The sequence below is a fragment of the Heterodontus francisci genome, unplaced genomic scaffold (assembly GCF_036365525.1).
Source record: "Heterodontus francisci isolate sHetFra1 unplaced genomic scaffold, sHetFra1.hap1 HAP1_SCAFFOLD_140, whole genome shotgun sequence".
Classification (NCBI taxonomy): domain Eukaryota; kingdom Metazoa; phylum Chordata; class Chondrichthyes; order Heterodontiformes; family Heterodontidae; genus Heterodontus; species Heterodontus francisci.
Window position 1 is genome coordinate 1,343,189 of NW_027141745.1, and position 22,877 is coordinate 1,366,065.

At 44.5% G+C, this 22,877-nt stretch overlaps 1 protein-coding gene across 1 annotated transcript; it reads left to right on the forward strand.

Moving 5' to 3' along the window:
• Nucleotides 1–3,306: 3,306 nt before the first annotated feature.
• LOC137364614 (scavenger receptor cysteine-rich type 1 protein M130-like) lies at nt 3,307–22,851 on the forward strand (the record flags this gene model as incomplete). Its single annotated transcript, XM_068027706.1, has 4 exons — nt 3,307–3,344; nt 5,243–5,553; nt 13,964–14,278; nt 22,613–22,851. Coding segments are annotated over exons 1-4 (903 nt in total), but the record flags the coding sequence as incomplete, so codon positions are not given.
• Nucleotides 22,852–22,877: the final 26 nt, after the last annotated feature.

Here is a 22,877-nt window from a genome sequence, read left to right on the forward strand (position 1 = left end):
GCAAAAACGAATCTAATATTTGTCATCTGATTAATATTTGATTGCATTTCCAGAGATAATTTGAGTTAAATTTTGTTTTATTACCAAAATCGAACAGAAATGCGGCAAGAGTCGGTTTTATATTGTTTCCTGTGGCTCTCGGATGGACGCAGCAGACAGGAGTTAAAATTCTAATCAGACGTTTAAAACGGAGACTCCTGGAAGTAGAAAGTAGTCAGTGTTACAATCGAGTGTATGGGAGTCAGAACTGCAGAATACCGGGATCTGCATCCAGTCGACCCATCCCACATTGAGATTTCTGTCCCCGGAATTTCTCAGTGAAGTGCCATCAGCTGGAGAGAATTAGATTAAATAGTTTGTGCAGCATTTGGAATATTCAGAAAGGACAATAAATATTGTATAATATATTAGCTGGAGGTGGAATCCATATTGCTTCATTTGTACTGATTATTAATAGAGTTATCAATTACACCGTCCAAAAATTATGCGACTGGTTTCGGGGGATTTGGCGTATGAACAATCTTATTTCGTCACCGACAATCTTCAAAACTATGTCTTTTGACATTAAATCATGATTTCGATTTCATACATTTATATGCACGGTGTTGTGTAATAATTAGTGTTTCTCAGTCTCTTTCTACATGATTCATACATTTGATGTAGTATTTAATATCCAGACGTATTTCTGAATCTCTTTCCACATGTCCCATACTTTGTATATGGTGCGATGCAGTGTTTGATGAAAGATCCGGAGTTGTTTCCCAATCTCTGGGAAAAGGTGGGAAACTTGAGCTGGGGCAGTAGATCATCCATGAACTTATTGAACGGCGGAGTAGTCCGGGTAGGCAGCATGGCCTAATCCTACTCCTAGTGAATACATTAATGTCCTTCTACATGTGCCACACTCTTGTCACCTTGTGGAACATATCCTGAATTTGTTTAAATTCAACAGACAGTGCCCAGAACAATTTGTCTCGGTCCTGCAAATGTTCGATGCGTCTTTGGTTATTTCGAACCGTGGTAACGTTTCTTCAGACACTAGTTGATGTGTTATGGAGATAGATGGCTAAACGTTACTGATAATAGTATTGACACACAGAATCCGGATTGTTTGATATGAGTTCCTTCTGTCCGGTGCTTTACTTGTGAGTGTAATCTACAATAACTGTAATTCTATCAATTAATTTGCTTCTGAAATCCACAAGAGCTCATTTAATTGTGGAAGTAGTTCAAATAGTTTGATATAATATAATTATTTTGATTCTTGACCCATCTAATAATCTGCCGTTCGAAGCATGTACTCATAAACTCTCTGCATTGACTGTATTTTGTATCCCCTAAACCACCGCTGTCCCTGGTTTTGTAACTCATTCAAGAGTTTAAATTCTGGGCTTTGAATATCCCACGTTTGTCCCGTTTCAGTTCACCTCCTTTGAGTTTATTGTTATTTATTATTAATATTTCTATATTACTGCTTGTAGTAATATGGTACAATAGTAAGTTAACTTATGTATAAAATGTTAAAATAACTTAACAGTTTTGCACCAAACCCATTGGGCTAAACATCAGGAAGGGAACGGTGCGAACACTGAAATCTAAGGCGTTGGGATCCAGGAGTCAGTGACAGCGGGACTGTCCATACCAGGATAACAGCAGCAGAGTTTTAGATCAGCTGAAGTTTACCTAGGGTAAGAGGCCGACCAGAAGAGTGTTGGAATAGTGGGTATTTTCTCTGCATATATCGGAGATTTGAAAAACGTACAACAGAAATGCATTCAAACTTTTTCAAGAACAATAATGAGAGCAGTTAGAAACTGCGAGGAGGGATCTGAGAGCAAAATGGAGGAATCAGCAGAAATGAGGAGCAGTGCAGATAAGTGGAAAAAACGTAATGATTGAGAAAGGGAATTGACTGAACATTTCTCTGAGACAGTAAGAGATAAACTTGCCGAATAGACAAGTATGGGAATCTCGGTTATAATTATTTAGATTCATTTTCGGGATATGAGCTCGCTGACCAGGCAGTATTTACTGAATAACCCTAGTTAGCCAGACAGGATGGCGGGTTGTTTTCTTGAACCACTGTCATCATGTTGGCGATGTTGTCCTCCACCCATGTATTGTCTATCCCTAGTTGATCTAAGAGGGTGTTCGTGGGCTTTCTCCTTGAACCACTGGATTATCTGGAGAAATAAATCCCACGGGACATGGATGGTTACAGGCTGAAATGATAAATGCATGTAGAGTAGGGGAAATGACTGCCTGGATTGAAGAAGATTCACGGACTCTACAGGAACACTGAGACTGGAACCGTTTTTCAGTAAATACTGAAAGATTATTCCACCCACCCAACACCACCCCCCCCACCGCGTCTGTCATTGGGTCACTGGAAAAGGGGAATTTGTGGGAACTGACTATTATCAGGGAAAGTTAGTAGGAATGCTAAGGCTCCAGGACTGGGAGGAAGTCACACACTCTTTACATTCCAGAATTAGGATCATTAAGAGACCAGTGAGATATAGTTGGGAAACAGTAACACATTCAAAATTACTCGGGAAGCACAGCTGAGGACAGGAATCGGTGTCCCGTTGTCTATAATATATCACCAGAGTATACAAAGAGACAATAATACATGGGAGATATAATTTCACCAGGGAGTTGGGGAACAGGTCAACACACCGCCTGTAGTATATAATTTTAGTTTAGTTTAGAGATACAGCACTGAAACAGGGCCTTCGGCCCACCGAGTCTGTGCCGACCATCAACCACCCATTTCTACTGATCCGACACTAATCCCATATTCCTACCACATCCTCAACTATCCCTATATTCCCCTACCACCTACTTATACTAGGGGCAATTTATAATGCTCAATTTACCTACCAACCTGCAAGTCCTTTGGCAGGAAACCGGAGCACCCGGAGAAAGCTCACTTTGACACAGGGAGAACTTGCAAACGCCACACAGGCAGTACCCAGAATTGAACCCGGGTTGCTGTAGCTGTGAGGCTGCGGTACAAACCACTGCACCACTGTGCCACCCCATGTTGCGAATAGAAAAACACCTGGAGATCTGTGAGACACATTGTGATCAGGGGGATTGGGATCAGGTCAACACACCATCTATCGTATATAATGTTGAGAATAGAAAAACACCTGGAGATCTGTGAGACACATTGTGATCTGGAGGATTGGGTTCAGGTCAACCGAGTGACTGAATTTTTGAAAAACAGAAACGCTTAACCAGTAAACGGGAGGACCATTGATCGAACATCATTAATGGGTAAAGGAACACGGCACGTCGGCGATGGCAGGTTCCAAGAGAATCAGAACTGCAGGAGCCTTGTAAGAAACAGTCAGCACGGAGTTAGGAGGCTGACAGACCGTTAAATTTGGTTTGTTTCGTTTGAGGAAGGTATATAATTTATTGAACGACAGAATAGCCCAATTACACGTTTACAGAAACTTTGAAAGTTACAGGTGGAAGAATTTGCAGTAAATTGAAAGGCATTGAAATCTACCGTAGGATTGGAAAATATTTAATTTGTGTTGCCATCCCTTCTCGAACTTTAGATCGGAAAGCTGAATTCACTGACAGTGCCATCAGTGTGGGTTTAAAAGGATATCCATCACTACCCTCTTCTCAGGGTATCTACATACGGGTCATCAATGATCAGAGCACCATCAGCACAAATTTACAGGGCGATTGGGAATGGGAGTGGGACTAATTATGCAGCTCTTACGAAGAGACAGCATAGGCACCATGGGCCGAATGGCGTCCCTCCGTGCTGTTTAGTTGTAAGATTCTGTAAGGGAGAGGACCATCACCATCGCCTTCTCAGAGTACCTTCAGACTGGTAATACATGCAGCCCACCCACCGTCAGCACAAGGAGAGAGTGTATCCAGGTGTCAGTGTGTGTATATGCGAAAACAATTCTGGATATATTTTATCCCATTACCAATATTAATGTGTTGCAGAAACTGTATTTTCTGTTTTAAGGAATGAAATCACAGATCCCGATATAATTTCTTCTGCAAGACACGGGAATAATGACCCTGCAGTTAGTTGTATTTGTGTTTTTTCTTTCTGACAGTTTCATTCATTTCTTGCGCTAGTGAACTCTAATTGTTAACTTCTCATTTCAGGCAGACCTGGGAACAGTCAGGCTGACCCGTCAGGTAATCGCCCTTTATTTTCACACTATCTGCTATCTCTCTGCTCTAATCCATCCCATTAAATATGAAGCTTGGGCGAAAATCTCAGCATTTTCTTTGATCACGGATTAACCCGCTGCCCAGTTGAGAGTCAGAAAGGGAGGGTGTCCCTCATACTGTGACTGAAGATCTTTAATTTTATCTGAGAGATGACTGCTGCCTTCATGCAGAGGGACAATCACTGAGGGTCTCTAAAAAGCAAAGTGTGAAGGATCAACTCCACTCACACTGTTACCTAGCTGAGAGATGACTGCTGTCTTGATGCAGAAGGACAATAACTGAAGGTCTCTAAATGCAAAGTGTGAAGGATCAGCTCCACTGACACTGTTACCCAGCTGAGAGATGACTGCTGTCTTCATGCAGAGGGACAATAATTGAGGGTCTCTGAAGAGCAAAGAGTGAAGGATCAGCTCCACTGACACTGCTGCCGGTCCAATTGTCCAGCAAACCAATCTGCGCTGACATACAGATCACATCATCCATCCAGCCCTGTCTTCATTGGCTGTACTGGGTGCGGGTGCAATTTCCTCTGCTCTTTCCTGGTGCTGGGATCTCACTGTGTTCGTCCAATGCGTTCTGAGCGCGTAAACATGTGATCATTACAGCCACGCCCATCTCCCCACTTCTGCAGGTTAGAACTATTCTGAGCCTGTCCCCACCCAGTTCTCATTGGAGCCGCTGTGTTGGTGGGGATATCCGGCAGTCTCCCGATTCTCTGCTCGTTTTCACCGTGTGTTAGTATTTCCCTTTCCTTTTTTCGTGTGTAATATATACTCCGATTTTTATTAGTGATCTGAGTGCAGACTGATATTCCTGTCATTTCATACCTGGTGAATGGGGAGGGTCTGTGCACTGGGAACCTGTGGGTTTAACACACGAGAACCGCTTGATATTTCTGATATTTCAAAGAGACGGAGAAGCTGAGACTGGTGAATGGGGAGGGTCCGGGCGCTGGGAACCTGTGGGTTTAACACACTATAACTGCTTGATGATATTTCTGATATTTTACAGAGACGGTGAAGCTGAGACTGGTGAATGGGGGCAGTCGGTGCGCTGGGAGAGTGGAGGTTCACTACAGGGGGCAGTGGGGGACTGTGTTTGACGATGACTGGGACAATCTCTGGGACCTGCCGGACGCCACTGTTGTGTGTCGGGAGCTGGGCTGCGGGACCGCGGTCTCTGCACCGCGCCGGGCACACTTTGGGGAAGGGTCTGGACCCATTGTGACGCTTAGTGTAAAGTGCAGCGGGACCGAGGCCGCTCTGCGGGACTGTAAGTCGGAGCAATGGGATCACTATCCCTACCCACACTCCTCTGATGCCGGCGTCATCTGCTCAGGTAAAAATCTTTCTCAGTCTCTCATCTCCCGCCGCGACTGATAGATTCTGTGAAGAAGTGAAAGTAAAACAAATCGGGACGGTCCGTACCCGGAAAGTCAGATGATAATAATTCCAGTAATCTCCGGTCAGAATTAATGTTAATATTATAATAAGTGTTTAAAATTATATCATTAGTATTATATTTAATAAACATTCTCCACCGGGAGCAGCCAATACCTGATACTCAGCACATTTTCAATGCAGACAGAGCAGTTTCCATTGAGATTTTCCCTTGATCCGCAGTGAATTATCTGAACGGCTGGAAATGTCACAACCTCAATCCAACCTCATTCATCAACCCAGCAGCCGCTGCCGGGCATGTACTGTCAGCCGGGCTGTCCACCTGCAATGATCGCTTGGCCTCAGATCTGATATATCACACAGATTGTGATGCTGAGACTTGGGAGCAGGGAAGGGAGGGAGGGAGGGAGGTTCCTCAGCCTCGGGGAGCTGAAGTAATGGGTCCGCAGTTATTGTGGGAATCACAAAGATAACTGCTCTGTCAGATCCCGCAGCTGCTTGCGCATTGCCATTTACATTTTGGCAAATACTGAGAAAGTGAAATGCACAGAATATTAAACAAAAGAGTTAACATAGTTCAGGAAGCAGTTGCAACGATTAAACTCAACACCATTGAACTATTGGAAGAAAAGCGCCGAGTTTTCCTGAAATCCTGACCAGTTGCTGTCAGGAAGATAGTGATAGACTTCAAGGAGACAAAGAGAGGCTGGTGAAATGGGCGGAAAGTTGGCAGATGAAATTTAATTCAGAGAAGTGGGAACTGGTACATTCTGGTTGGAACAACGAGGAGAGGCAATATCACAGAATCACTGAGATGTTACAATACAGAAGGGGGCTATTCGGCCCATCATGTCTGCATGGGCTCTCTGAAAGAGAAATTCACTCAGTTCCATTCCCCTGCCTTCTCTCCATAACTCTGCACATTCTTCCTTTTTATATAACTTTCTAATGCCCTTTTGAATGCTTCAATTGAACCAGCCTCCACCACGTTCTCAGACAAACATTCCAGATCTTAAATACTTGCTGCATGAAAAAAGATTTTCCTCATATCACTTTCGCTTTTTTTACCAAATGCATTAAATCTGTACCCTCTCCTTTTCGGTCCTTTCACGAGTGGAAACAATTTCTCTCCATCTAGTCTGTCCAGGACCCTCATTATTTTGAATACCTCTATCAAATCACCTCTCAGCCTTCTCTTCTCCAAGGAAAACAGTCCTAACTTTTCCAATCTATCATCATAACTGAAATTCCTCATCCCTGGAACCATTCTCATGAAACGTCTCTGTACTCTCTCCAATGCCCTCACATCTTTCATCAACTGCGGCGCCCAGAACTGGACACAATACTCCAGCTGATGCCGAACCAGTGTCTTATACAAGTTCAACTTAATTCCTTGCTTTTGTATTCTATGCATCTTTTAATAAAGCCCAGGACAGTGTATGCTTTATTAAACGCTATTTCAACCTGGCCTGCCACCGTCAATGACTTATGCACTATGAAACTCCTGTAACCCCTTTAGAATTGAACCCTTCATTTATATTTTATCGCCATGTTCTTCCGACTAAAATGAATCACTTCGCATTTCTCTGCATTGAACTTCATCCACCAACTGCCTGCCAATTCCACCAACTTGTCAATGTCCTTTTGAAGATCTGCACTATCCTCCACACAGTTCACAATGCTTCCAAGTTGTGTATCATCTGCAAACTTTGAAATTGTGCCTGTGAACCAAGGTCCGGGTCATTTATATATATATAGACTGGGACCTGAATATTGAAGGATACATGGCATTTCGGAAGGACAGGAAGCCAGGAATAGGTGGAGGGGTCGCTCTGTTAATTAATGACGGTATTAGCGCAACAGAGAGGGATGACTGAAGTTCAGGAGACCAGGATGTAGAATCTGTTCGGGTAGAGATGAAAAATCATAAAGGCAAGAAGTCACTTGTAAGAAGTGGTGCACAGGCCGCCTAACATTAACCACACTGTGGTCCGGGGTATAAAGCAATAAATAATGGCAGCTTATCAGAAAGGTGCAGTGATAATTATGGTTGGGGGGAGGGGGTGGTATTTTCACCTACATATGGACTGGAAAAATCAGACGGGCAGAGGTAGCCTAGATGAGGACTGCATAGAATATTTTGGAGACAATTTCTTGCAACAATACCTTGTGGAGCCAACCAGAGAGTAGGCTATACTAGACCTGGTATTGTGCAATGAGGTAGGAATAATTAATAACCTCACAGTTAAGGCGCCCCTTGGTAGCAGCGATCATGATATGATTGAATTTTACATTCAGTTTGAGGGAGAGAAGAGTGGGACCAAGACTAATAGTTAAAACTTAAATTATGAGGACATGAATGCAGAGCTAGCTAAAGTGAACTGGCAAATCAGGTTAAGGGATAGGTCCATAGAGATGCAATGGCAGACATTTAAGGGAATATTTCAGAATACACAATTTCACATATTTCAACGAGTTGGAAACATTCCAAAAGTGGGTCCCGTTATCCGTGGTTCAGTAAAACAGCCAAAGGTCGTATCAAACTTACAGCCTATAATTGCACAAAGATGGGAGGCAGGTCAAAAGATTGGACAAAATATTTTTTAAAAAGCAAATGATGACTAAAAGCTTGATTAGGCAGGTAACATTAGAGGACGAGAGAAGGCCAGATAGATATATAAGGACAGATAGTAAGAGTTTATATACATATGCATGCGGTAAGTCCATTGAGGTGAAGAAGGAGCTGCGGGACCCGAGAGAAGTCCTGTGAAAAGGTGCCCCGAACACCCAAAACATCCACGAACGGCCCCCCCGGCCGCAACTTCAAAGCGCCCGCGGGAGATGGCTCGGAGAGCATCTGCAGCGCACTGTCGGCAATGCTGCATGCCTTTATTTAAACCACTGCAAAAAAAAAACCCTTAGCAAATGTAATCACCTCTAAGTCTGCCAAATGATGCTTCACCTCCCGAAGGACGTGGATGAGCTTTCCGGACGTCGATGGTGGGCACTGAGGAAATGGCTTATTACCTGCACCAGATTCCACCCCCACTCCCCCCCCCTTTACCCCCCTTCCACCCCCCCCACCCCCGTCCCCTTCCCTGCTCCACCCTCTCAGCTCACCCCCTCACAACCCCGTCCCAGCCCGCCCCCCCCTCGCACCATCTTCACCCCGCACCCCCTTCCCCTGCACCCCCCCCACCCCCTCCCTCTACCCCTCCCCCTTGCATCCCCTCCTCCCACCGGCACCATCCTACACCTGTGTAGGGGCCCCAACAACCCCACTGCCTTGTGGGCGTCTCGGGAGAGACCAAGGCTCAGGGAGTAAACCCGAACAGAAAATTGTCACTCCATAGTTGTCTCACAGCGACTAAAACAACACGGAAGGCAGCAGTTACGAGTTATAAGTCCAGACAAATTGGCGTAGAAACTGGGCGCCACGGATTGCCTTTGTCGGTGGGAGAGGTCATTGCACCTCACTGGACAGCTACCGCCCGCCTCAAACCGGGCAGCCCCCGGTCAATAAGGTTCTGTCCCGCCACAGTCTGCCTGCTTCAATGGGTGCTTGGAGCTCAGAGTCATTGCCCGAAAGGTGGACTGATACACCGCACCAAACAACATGAAAAAAGGAAAGAAGGTACCAGCCCTTCGCTTTGCAAGCTGGAACGTCAGAACTATGTGTCCTGGCCTGTCGGAAGACCTTACACAAATCAACGATTCTCGGAAGACCGCCATCATTAACAACGAGCTCAGTAGATTCAATGTGGACATTGCAGCACTTCAGGAGACTCGCCTCCCCGCGAGTGGCTCTCTAGCAGAGCAAGACTACACCTTCTTCTGGCAGGGCAGGGATCCTGAAGAACCAAGACAGCATGGAGTGGGCTTCGCCATCAGAAACTCCTTGCTCAGCATGATAGAGCCTCCCTCAAATGGCTCGGAACGCATACTGTCCATCCGACTGCTCACCACCTCTGGTCCAGTACACCTACTCAGCATCTATGCTCCAACACTCTGCTCCGCACCTGAAGCTAAAGACCAGTTCTATGAACAACTCCATAACATCATTAGCAGCATCCCCAACACCGAACACCTATTCCTGCTGGGGGACTTTAATGCCAGGGTTGGGGCCGACCATGACTCATGGCCCTCCTGCCTTGGGCGCTATGGCGTTGGAAGGATGAATGAGAACGGGCAGAGACTGCTTGAGTTGTGTACCTATCATAACCTCTGCATCACCAACTCGTTCTTTCACACTAAACCCTGTCACCAGGTTTCATGGAGGCACCCAAGATCACGTCGTTGGCACCAGCTAGACCTCATTGTCACAAGGCGAGCCGCCTTAAACAGTGATCAAATCACACGCAGCTTCCACAGTGCGGACTGCGACACCGACCACTCCCTGGTGTGCAGCAAGGTTAGACTCAGACCAAAGAAGTTGCATCATTCCAAGCAGAAGGGCCACCCGCTCATCAACACGAGCAGAATTTCTCACCCACAGCTGTTACAAAAATTTCTAAATTCACTTGTAACAGCCCTTCAAAACACTCCCACAGGGGATGCTGAGACCAAGTGGGCCCACATCAGAGACGCCATCTATGAGTCAGCTTTGACCACCTACGGCAAAAGTGCGAAGAGAAATGCAGACTGGTTTCAATCTCATAATGAAGAGCTGGAACCTGTCATAGCCGCTAAGCGCATTGCACTTTTGAACTACAAGAAAGCCCCCAGCGATTTAACATCCGCAGCACTTAAAGCAGCCAGAAGTACTGCACAAAGAACAGCTAGGCGTTGCGCAAACGACTACTGGCAACACCTATGCAGTCATATTCAGCTGGCCTCAGACACCGGAAACATCAGAGGAATGTATGATGGCATGAAGAGAGCTCTTGGGCCAACCATCAAGAAGATCACCCCCCTCAAATCTAAATCGGGGGACATAATCACTGACCAACGCAAACAGATGGACCGCTGGGTTGAGCACTACCTAGAACTGTACTCCAGGGAGAATGCTGTCACTGAGACTGCCCTCAATGCAGCCCAGCCTCTACCAGTCATGGATGAGCTGGACATACAGCCAACCAAATCGGAACTCAGTGATGCCATTGATTCCCTAGCCAGCGGAAAAGCTCCTGGGAAGGACAGCATTACCCCTGAAATAATCAAGAGTGCCAAGCCTGCTATACTCTCAGCACTACATGAACTGCTATGCCTGTGCTGGGACGAGGGAGCAGTACCCCAGGACATGCGCGATGCCAACATCATCACCCTCTATAAAAACAAAGGTGACCGCGGTGACTGCAACAACTACCGTGGAATCTCCCTGCTCAGCATAGTGGGGAAAGTCTTTGCTCGAGTCGCTCTGAACAGGCTCCAGAAGCTGGCCGAGCGCGTCTACCCTGAGGCACAGTGTGGCTTTCGTGCAGAGAGATCGACTATTGACATGCTGTTCTCCCTTCGTCAGATACAGGAGAAATGCCGTGAACAACAGATGCCCCTCTACATTGCTTTCATTGATCTCACCAAAGCCTTTGACCTCGTCAGCAGACGTGGTCTCTTCAGACTACTAGAAAAGATCGGATGTCCACCAAAGCTACTAAGTATCATCACCTCATTCCATGACAATATGAAAGGCACAATTCAACATGGTGGCTCCTCATCAGAGCCCTTTCCTATCCTGAGTGGTGTGAAACAGGGCTGTGTTCTCGCACCCACACTTTTTGGGATTTTCTTCTCCCTGCTGCTTTCACATGCGTTCAAATCCTCTGAAGAAGGAATTTTCCTCCACACAAGATCAGGGGGCAGGTTGTTCAACCTTACCCGTCTAAGAGCGAAGTCCAAAGTACGGAAAGTCCTCATCAGAGAACTCCTCTTTGCTGACGATGCTGTTTTAACATCTCACACTGAAGAATGCCTGCAGAGTCTCATCGACAGGTTTGCGTCTGCCTGCAATGAATTTGGCCTAACCATCAGCCTCAAGAAAACGAACATCATGGGGCAGGATGTCAGAAATGCTCCATCCATCAATATTGGCGACCACGCTCTGGAAGTGGTTCAAGAGTTCACCTACCTAGGCTCAACTATCACCAGTAATCTGTCTCTAGATGCAGAAATCAACAAGCGCATGGGTAAGGCTTCCACTGCTATGTCCAGACTGGCCAAGAGAGTGTGGGAAAATGGCGCACTGACACGGAACACAAAAGTCCGAGTGTATCAGGCCTGTGTCCTCAGTACCTTGCTCTACAGCAGCGAGGCCTGGACAACGTATGCCAGCCAAGAGCGACGTCTCAATTCATTCCATCTTCGCTGCCTTCGGAGAATACTTGGCATCAGGTGGCAGGACTATATCTCCAACACAGAAGTCCTTGAAGCGGCCAACACCCCCAGCTTATACACACTACTGAGTCAGCGGCGCTTGAGATGGCTTGGCCATGTGAGCCGCATGGAAGATGGCAGGATCCCCAAAGACACATTGTACAGCGAGCTCGCCACTGGTATGAGACCCACCGGCCGTCCATGTCTCCGTTATAAAGACGTCTGCAAACGTGACATGAAATCGTGTGACATTGATCACAAGTCGTGGGAGTCAGTTGCCAGCATTCGCCAGAGCTGGCGGGCAGCCATAAAGACAGGGCTAAATTGTGGCGAGTCGAAGAGACTTAGTAGTTGGCAGGAAAAAAGACAGAGGCGCAAGGGGAGAGCCAACTGTGCAACAGCCCCAACAAACAAATTTCTCTGCAGCACCTGTGGAAGAGCCTGTCACTCCAGAATTGGCCTTTTTAGCCACTCCAGGCGCTGCTTCACAAACCACTAACCACCTCCAGGCGCGTATCCATTGTCTCTCGAGATAAGGAGGCCCAAAAGAAAAGAACATTAAAAAAAAGAAAAGAGGTAACAAAGTGAGCGTTGAACTTAAAAAATGTGAATCTGGGGAATTAATAATGAAAAATAAGGAGATGACAGATTAATTGAGCAGATATTTGGCATCGGTCTTCACTATTGAGGATAAAAGTAACATCTCAGCTTTAGCTGTTCGTCAGGAAATGGAAGGGAGGGAGGAACTCAAGAAAATTGCAAACACCAGGACTAGTGAGGTGCTCTTACAGATAACTAGCATGGAAACAACGGGCTGAATGTCCTCCTTCTGTGCTGTAAACATTCTATGATTATATGCTGACTGCTGCATCTAGTTGGTGTCAAACTGTCTGTCCAGTTTTAAACTTAAAACTGTGAATGTGGTTTCAAGGTAATTAATTGCATACGAAGGGCTTTGAAGGTTGACCATGACAGACTGTAGCAAACTGGTTACAAAACAGTCAACAAAGTGTGGGTTAAAGGTAGTTATTCAGACTCACAAAAGGTGAGAAGTATTGTTTGACAATTCATGTCAATGGGTTAGCGCTGTGCAAATGCGTTCTATTGTTTGGTTCATTCCGAAGATTAAGAAGCGGCTGAGCACACAGCACAAAGCAAAAGTTAAGGGCCCGATCACACTCCAGCTGTAGTGCTGCAGATCAGTGCTCTAAAACTAGCGACAACTCCAGCCAAGCTGATCCAGTATAGTTTCAGCAGTTACAGCACTGGCATTCAACGGATATGGTGTAAAGTTGCTCAGTTTGCACACTGCCCAGATAAGTAGGGAAACAGTGACCAGTTAGCACCCAATCAACCTACTCCCAATCAACACCAAATCTTTCCTTGTGCTGGGTGTGACTCTCCTTTCAACGTATCTCTCATAGATAAACCTCAATTTTTTTTTGTATTTTCTAGAGCTTTGTTAACCTGTATTGCTATTTTATTGATTTTTATATCTGTACCCCTGAGTCCCATTGCTCCTCGACACAATTTACAGTATCATTGTCCAAGGAATATGGGTTCTCAGTCTTTCAACCCAAATGTGTAAGTGTACATTTAATGTAAAGTATTTTTCTCACAATCTGCCTTTGTATTAACTATTGCTCCAAGTAGATGTCATTAGTGAATATTACAATTGTACGTCGCTTTTCTGAGTCGAAATCATTTATGTTAAATATGAACAACAGTACTCCTAGCACCAGTTCTTGTCACACAAATCTTCTTGCCCAGTTCTAACTGCTGATACAGTGCATGTTTCTCAGTTGCAGTGATGGAGACTGGGTAAGTTGTAAATAAATAAAGGAACATTTTAAACATTATAGTCCTGTCACATTATAAGCAGTAGTGATACAGGAAATCCAGTATAATCAGTTTTGAACAGAATCTGAGAAGAATGTTGCCAGATCTGTGATTAATCAGATGCTTATTGAAATATAAATATTTGTATTATTGTGATTATTAATGTATTATGCTAATTATGATATAATACGCTTATTCAGATCACAGATATCCGAGACTAACATACGGAGACTCTCCATGCTCAGGCAGACTGGAGATCCAGTACGTTGAAACCTGGGGAACAGTGTGTGACCTTGACTGGGATTTGAAAGACGCCAATGTGGTCTGTAGTCAGCTTCAGTGTGGAGTCGCCGTGTCTGTGCCAAGATATGCTCATTTTGGAGAGGGCACTGGGCTCGTACGGACTGATATCTTTGAATGCACTGGAAACGAGTCCAGTTTATTGGACTGCCGTCTTTTTCAAGGAACTCAGCAGGAATGCAGCCACAGGAACGATGCCAGTGTGATCTGTTCCGGTGAGTACAGACTTACTGAAAAGCAGACAACTTCCTGCTTAATATTTGGAAAACTGAGAAAGGTGGCATTCCCATGTTTCTATCTGAAAGGTTCATATCTAAACTAGTCATTATAGTTTACTATCACTGCTATAGGTTTGGTGTAACGTGGTACAAAATACCTGCAATTGCTGGTAAACAAGATGGTTCTAAATCTTAACATTTATTCTGCAAGAAGCAGAATTTTCGCAAGTTTGTTTACCACTGCACCGAATATATATTTAGAATTGAATATTGGCTGCAACAGTTGGGAGTTGACTAAATGAATATGCACTGGCCTATTTCGATACTTTAATTTGAACACCACGAATGATCCGACATTACAATAACCTTCTGACCCTCCCTGACCTCGTTATTATTCTTATCATACAACAGTGAAACAGGTCCTTCAGCCCACCGAGTCTCTGCCGACCAACAACCACCCATTTATCCTAATCCTACATTACCTACCATTCTCCTAGCACCTACCCACAGTAGGGTTAATTTACAATGGTCAACTTACTTTCGACCTGCAAGTCTTTCACTGTGGGAGGAAACCAGAGCACGCGGCAGAATCCCACGCCATCACAGGGAGAACGTGCAAACGCCGCACAGCCAGCACCCAGATCTGAACCCAGGTCACTGGAGCTGTGATGCTAACCACTGCTCCACTGTGCCCACGTTAACACTTACTGAACGGAAGGGTATAAAATAACGGCTGTACTCTGGCACTGCTCGGTGCAATCAGGCCAGAAGTGAAAGATGACAAAGTTATTTTATAGAATGTGTGCATTTTACCCGCTAAATATGACAGGATCGGACACATATCCACATTATCAGTACACAGCTTTCCGTTGCACTAGCCTGTTCGATCATTCAGTTATATCATAGATGATATGTTCTTCAAGTCTCTTTACCTCGCTTTGAAGCGGATTCTTTGATACACCGAGCTAACAAAAATCTATCAATATCAGTCCTGAAAATTTAGATTAAATGTAACATCCACCGCTCTTTACTTTCGGGAATGTTCCAGATTTCCACGGTTTTTATAGAAAAATGTGTTTTCTAATTGTTCTCTGAGGCCCAAGTAACTTCTGGTGCTTGGTCAGTTACCTTCCCACCATCAAAATGTCCGAAGTTGGGCTTTTAGCTGATAATTGCATGGACTTTAGTTCCATTCACAATTCCTCGGATTAAGAAACAGTTCATGCCCACTTCCATCAAGATCAGGACATTATTTAGACTTGGGCAGATGGGCAGAAAGTAACACACTCACCACCTCCATGTCAGGTAATGACTATTTCCAACAAGAGAGACAATAACATCTCCCCTAGCTATTATAATCAGTGAATTCACTACCATCATCAAATCCTCCTGAGTGTTGTCATTGACAAGAAACTGAACTAGACCATTTACCATAATGTAGTGGCGAGTGGAGCAGGTCAGATGATCGGCATTCTTTGGCAAGTAGCTCACCTGCAGAATTGCCAAAGACTTTTCAGCAGCTGGAAGAGATAGGCTGGGAATGTGAAAACAAAGAACAAAGAGCAAAGAAAATTACAGCACAGGAACAGGCCCTTCGGCCCTCCAAGCCTGCGCCGATCCAGATCCTCTATCTAAACATGACGCCTATTTTCTAAGGGTCTGTATCTCTTTACTTCCTGCCCATTCATGTATCTGTCCAGATACATCTTGAAAGACGCTATCATGCCGCGTCTACCACCTCCGCTGGCAACGCATTCCAGGCACCCACCACCCTCTGTGCAAAGAACATTCCACGCATATCCCCCCTTAACTTTTCCCCTTTCACTTTGAACTCGTGACCCCTTGTAATTGAATCCCCCACTCTGGGAAAAAGCTTCTTGCTATCCAACCTGTCTATGCCTCTCATGATTTTGTACACCTCAATCAGGTCCCCCCTCAACCTCCGTCTTTCTAATGAAAATAGTCCTAATCTGCTCAACCTCTCTTCATAGCTAGCGCCCTCCATACCAGGCAACATCCTGGTGAATCTCCTCTGCACCCTCTCCAAAGCATTCACATCCTTTTGGTAATGTGGCGACCAGAACTGCACGCAGTATTCCAAATGTGGCCGAACCAAAGTCCGATACAACGGTAACATGACCTGCTAACTCTTGTACTCAATACCCCGTCCGATGAAGGAAAGCATGCCGGATGCCTTCTTGACCACTATATTGGCCTGCGTTGCCGCCTTCAGGGAACAATGGACCTGAACACCCAAATATCTCTGTACATCAAGACAAGTCTCTTCCAAATTTCAGGGAACCCAGCCACAGTTTGTGTAATCCTACTTCATAATGAGGTGAGGCAGTGGCGTGGTGTTAATGTCACTGGACTAGCAATCCAGAGCCCCAGGCTAATTCTGGGGACGCTGGTTCAATTCCCACCATCGCAGCCAGAGCAATTTAAAGTCAGTCAATAAATCTGGAATTGAAAACTAGTCTCAGTAATGGTGACCATGAAACCATTGTCGATTGTCATTAAAAAAAAAATCTTGTTTAGTCATATCCTTAGGGGATGAAATCTGCCATTGTTACCTGGTCTGGCCTACATGTGACAAGAGACCCACAGCAATGTTGTTGACTCTTAACTGTCCTCTTACATAGCCTAATAAGTCACCCAGTTGTGAAAGGTTTCGAGGCATGAACAACGAATGCTGACCTTGCCTGCGACACCCACATCTTATGAATGAATAAAAAACAGAAACATTTGAAGCCGATGAATCATTCCAGCATCTCTTATGCTGCAGTCTCCCTGGTCAACATGTCCTTCCCAACGCATATTGCCCATGGCTGAACATTACAGAAGATGGTGCCTGGCCTGTTTTCTTTTTTTCGCTGCAGCATCATTTCTAGCCCCTTGTATTTCATTCCACTAGATAAAAAGCACAGCATTCCATTGGCTGTTTTGCTTTTCGTTCCTGTACTTGCCCATGACCCTGACGTCTCTTTTCCCTGTGCTGCATCCGGCTTTTCACCATTTATAAAGTACTGTAATCTTTTTAAGTCCAAATTGGACACCTCACACTCACCAATATTGAAATAGTTTTACACAGTCACTGAATCTTTTTTTTTTGTAAAGTTATGCTTAAAATATACATGATTACAATATGGCTGATGGTGTCTTTTAATGGCAATATTGAGTATGTCAATTATATGTGGCTTTCTATCCAGTCATCTAAACCATTAATAAATATGGTGAATAGTTGAGGTTCCTGCGGGGCGGCGCCTTCACATCCTGCCAGTTAGATGATCTGTCCATTATCCCTGCTGTCCATCTCCTGCCACTAAACTAACGTCCTAAGTAGGTCAATAATTTTCCCTAAATTCTATGAGCTTCAACTTTAGCCAACAATCAGTTACGAGGGATTTTGTTGAGTGCTTTCTGGAAGTTCATCTGAGTAACATCCATTGAGGTTCCCCTGTCCTCTACTTCAGTTACCGCCACAAAATATTTGATCAGGTTCATCAAGCATGATCTACCTTTTACAAATCCACGCTGGCTCTCTCGGATTAGCTGTAACTTTTCAAGGTGATCAGACACTCCATCTTTAAATGTACACTCTAGTAATTTCCTGACAACTGCTGTTATGCTAACCAATCTATAATTCCCTCGGTTCACTCGATAACCTTCTTTAAATAGCAGTGTGACAATTGCAATTTTCTAATTACTGATCCAGCAGTTTGCTCTCTATCATTAACAAAGGGATGGAAGGTGTTGTTTACAGCGTTATCAAGCAGTACTTACCAATAAACTGCTCAGTGATGCTCAGTTTGGGTTTGTTCGGACCACTCAGCTTCAGACCTCATCACACCCTTCATACAAACATGTATGATATAGCTGTATTCCAGATGAGAGTGACTGCCCTCAATGTCAGGGCAGCATTTGGCCGACTGTGGCAACAAAGAACCTTAATAAAAGTTGTGTGCATGTAAATACTGATGCAAAGTAATTATGTATAATTCCTGCCATTTCCTTATTTTCATTTATAATATCACAACTGTCATCGTAATGAGACCACATTGCTTTTAATGACAATATATTTCTGAAGTTATTGTAAAAGCTTTGGAGCTCTTGCGAACTGTTTTGTCATCCTTTGCTATTCATTGTATCTCTGCCATTCACGAAGATCTGTGCATTATTTTTTGCATTTTTGCATGTTTTTGGTCTCTTTTATACTTATGATGTCACCGTGTCTTGCAAGCCAGTCCATAATAGATGAGGTTGAGTTTGGAATTGGACCATTCAATGCGGTGGTCATTGAGTTGAACTTCTTTGATGGCAGGCTTGTGCCGTTCACTGCGTTAGGGAAGCTGTGGAGATCGATAAACACAAGACCTTCCCCCTAAAAGTGGCCTGTTCCTCAGTGAATATCAGGGTTTCCCTCCTCGAGAAACGCACAAGCACCTGTTGTGCAGCCAACATACCACGACCAGAACAGTAGCATGGATTGACTTGCCACAATGCACAATAACTGACGAATCAGCAGCAAGAATAATGACATCTACTGACCTCTCATGGAACATAATTAACTGACCAATAACAGCCAGAACAAGAACATGTAATAACCTAACAGCAGTCAGATCCTGCCCACATTCCCGTTCTGCACTACATATAAACAGACAGCTTCCACCAATTACAATTATTTCTCCAGACAATGGGCAGAGTACATGGCCCAAAACGTCGCGGTCTGTCTGTATTTCGAACAACTGCTTTTTCAAGAAAGCAACTGCTGTTTTCAGCGCAAGGGCACGTGATGTAAAACCGTAAAATGGTCTGACTCAAATGTTGCATATTTTAGTTTTCCATTTCCCTGTAGCACCTAGATATGCTACATTTACAACTGGGCTCTACCCCCTCACCCCGCCTCCCACCAGCCTCCCCTCACCCATTTACTAGTTTAAGGTTCCTGTAACAACCCTATTTATCCTTTATTCTGGGACCCTGATCCCAACCCGATTCAGGTACTGCACATTTCAACAGAATAGTTCTTTAATATCCCAGTACAGGTGTCAGGGTCCCATGAAAGGTAAAACCTCTTTCCAACATCATAACCTTCAACCACATGTTCATCTCCCTGATCGTTTATTTTTCTGATGCCAAAGTGCAAGCGGCTTGTATAATAATCCAGAGATTATAATCCTTGAGAATTTATTTTATATTTCAGCTCCTGGTACTCTCTGCAATGAACCTCTTGCCTACTCTTTGCTATGTTGTTTATCCCGACATGGTCCACAACGACTGGATATTTCCCCTCCATTCTTGCAATCTGATTTGAGATAACCCTCACTTCGCACAAGTTGGGAAAATACTGTGTGGAACTCTTAATGCCCTAATTATTGAATCACTTAAAGGTATCACATTATGCTCCACTCCTCCTCCTTTTGAACAGCTTCCTATTCCAAGGTATCACGGTCAACATTCTGGCTGTCCTTCTGACAGTCTTCATCCTTATCCTCACAAATAGCCAGGACTTTGTTCCTGTTCACTTCTGTATATCCTCGTTCTCCATTACATCTGGATTTCCATTCCTGAGCAGTATAAGCTGCAACAACCTCATTCTGATCCTGCAGCTCTCTACAAAGTGTGACTGAAATCTGCAGCAAACTGTCAAATACTCTTCTTGCTGCCATATGTGTTGGCGTTTCTCCAATTCCCACAACAGCTCTCTGATCCTGAGCCAGAGAGGTTCCAGGTTGAGATATCTACTACAGTCAAGTTCCCTCGGTTCAGTTCCATTATCTACAAATTCCAATATCCAGAAAAAAAACTGCTCTGCCAGAACTTAGTCTGTCTTTATTTTTGAGGAAAAATTATTTTTAGATGCATTTTAGCTTTAACGCTATTTCACTGGTTAGCTAACGCCGAAACACTAAACACTCATCAATTAACTTAATACGTATTTACAACTGACCCACGCCCTCTCACACTCTGACCTGACAATTGCTACACTGAGTGAGTTTTTCCCTCTATTTGCCTGGTGTCTGCCTCTCAGCCCCTTCCAATGGGTTCTGCTGCTGCTGGCTGTGACTTTCTTTTAAACCGGTGGCTCTCGTAACTGACTCCAGTTTAACAGACAAAACAGAACACCTCCATCCGAACGCTCACCTTCTACTTCCTAGAAGGACCAGGACAGCAGATGCATGGGAACACCATCTGCATGTTCTCCTCCGAAGCACACACCATCCTGATTTGGAACGAAATAACTGGTCCTTCACTGTCGCTGTGTCAAATCCTGGAACTCCCTTCCTCACAGCAATGTGAGTGCACTGAAAGCGCATGCACTGCAGTGGTACAAGAAGGCGGCTCACCACCATCTTTGCAAGGGCAGTTCGGGATTGGTAATAAATGCTGTCCTAGCCCGAAATTCCCACCCCCCTGTGAAAGAATAAAAAATACCTCCTTTTCCCCCTCTGCACCGAATTCTTACTCTTAGCAAACTCTGACTTCCCACTATGTTCATCATGTATTCAGTTAACATTGCAATCTGTGGTTATACTCTGCCTTACTAGAGGTCTAAAAATAGAATCATAAAAAAATAGGAGTAGGCGTAGGCCAGACAGCCCTTTCGAGCCTGCTCCGCCATTCAAAAAAAGTCATGGCCTATCATCTAATTCAGTACTCTGTTCCCGTTTTTCCCCATATCGCTTGATTCCTTTGGCATTAAGAAAGATATCTATCTCCTTCTTGAATATATTTAGAGGTCTGGCCTCCACTGCCTTCTGTCGTAGAGTATTATGCAGGTTCACCACCTTCTGAGTGAAGACATTTCTCCTCATCTCGGTTCTAAATAGCATACTCCATATCCGGAGACTGTGACCCGTGGTTTTGGACTCTCCAGCCATCGGGAACGTCCTCCCTCCATCTAGCCTGTCTAGTACTGTTCGAGTTTTATAGGTTTCTCTGAGCTCCTCTCTCATTCTTCTAAACTCTGGTGAGTATAGTCCGAGTCGATCCGATCTCTCTTCATACGTGAATCCTGCCATCCCAGGAATTAGCCTTGTAAATCTACTTTGCACACTCTTCATGGCAAGGGCATCCTTCCTCAGATAAGGAGACCAAAACTGCACACAATACTCCAGGTGTGGTCTCACCAAAGCCCTGTAGAGGTGCAGTAACATCTTGCTCCTTTACTCAAATCATCTTGCAATGACGTCCAATATTATATGCTTTTTGAGGCACATTCGAGATGCAACAGTTTAGACAGTTTCCAGCTAACAGTAATTACCCGAGTTCACACAATCACAGCTGATTGACAGCTTACTGCTAACCTGACTTGCCCTGTTAACTGCGAACAATGAACTGCCTTGCAGTTTGGTTTTTAATTCCAAGCCAATTGCTAAATGTTAAGGCTAGATTTCAGTCTTAGCCACTAATTACCAAATTCCAAACTTCCCACTCTGCTTACAACACATGCAGTTAAAGGTGCACTCTATGCTTGCACACTTTGCCTGAACTCTACCTTACTGCATTGAAGAAGAACATTCCCCATGCAGGCAATTGCAGTTCAAGAGGACTGTCCTGACACCGGTTTCAAGGGCAAATAGAGTTGAGCAATAACTGCCACCTCTGCCAGAGATGTCCACATCCGCATAAAGAAAAGCAGCTCCTAAATGGGCTTGTTTTGTATTTGTTCTCCAGATCTTCTATAGCTCATCTATCAAACCCCTTAACCACTTTAAACACATCAACTAGATAAGCTGTAATCCTTCTAAACCAAATCTACTACAAACAAAGTTTATGCAACTTGTCTTCATAATGTAAGTCTTCAAGAATTGTTGCCATTGTCGTGACACTGTCCTGAACAACCTCCAAAGCCAATGGTTTTGTGAAGTGCCGTGCCCAAACGTGACAACAGATACAACAGAAACATCACATCCTTCATCGTTTACATTCCAAAATCCAAGAGATAAAGACCAACAATCGATTAGCGTTTGCAAGAAGAGCTATTAATTGTTGAGTGTTCAGCCAACTTCTTAAAGAGGTCCTGTAGTAATTATTGTGATGAAAGTACACAGACCTGAAACATAACTCTCTTGCTCTCTCCACGGATGCTGCTAGCCCTGCTCAGTATTTCCATCATTTTCTGTTTTATTTCAGATTTCCAACATCTGCAGTATATTGCTTTTGTGTTGCTGTGGTAATTCTAATTGTTTTTTGATAGATAATTTGTATAAAGTATGGATAGATAATCGTGTACATAAGATTCAACTTTTATACCCATTTTCTATTTTGCTGTTTCTATGCAGAGGATGATTTATAAATTATTTGTATTTGGATTGCTTTCCAATACAGGGCAAAATGGACCTCGATTGGTTGATGGGACGAACAGATGCTCTGGCCGGGTGGAGGTGCTGCACGGAGACCAGTGGGGGACGCTGTGTGACATGTACTTTGATCTGGAAGACGCCAACGTGGTCTGTGAGCACTTGCAGTGTGGGACAGTAACCTCAATCCCGGGAGGAGCTCACTTTGGGAAGGGAGCCGGTCCAGTGTGGAAGGAAAGTTACAGGTGTCGGCGGAATGAGACGCGATTGTGGGAGTGTCCTGTTTCATCCTG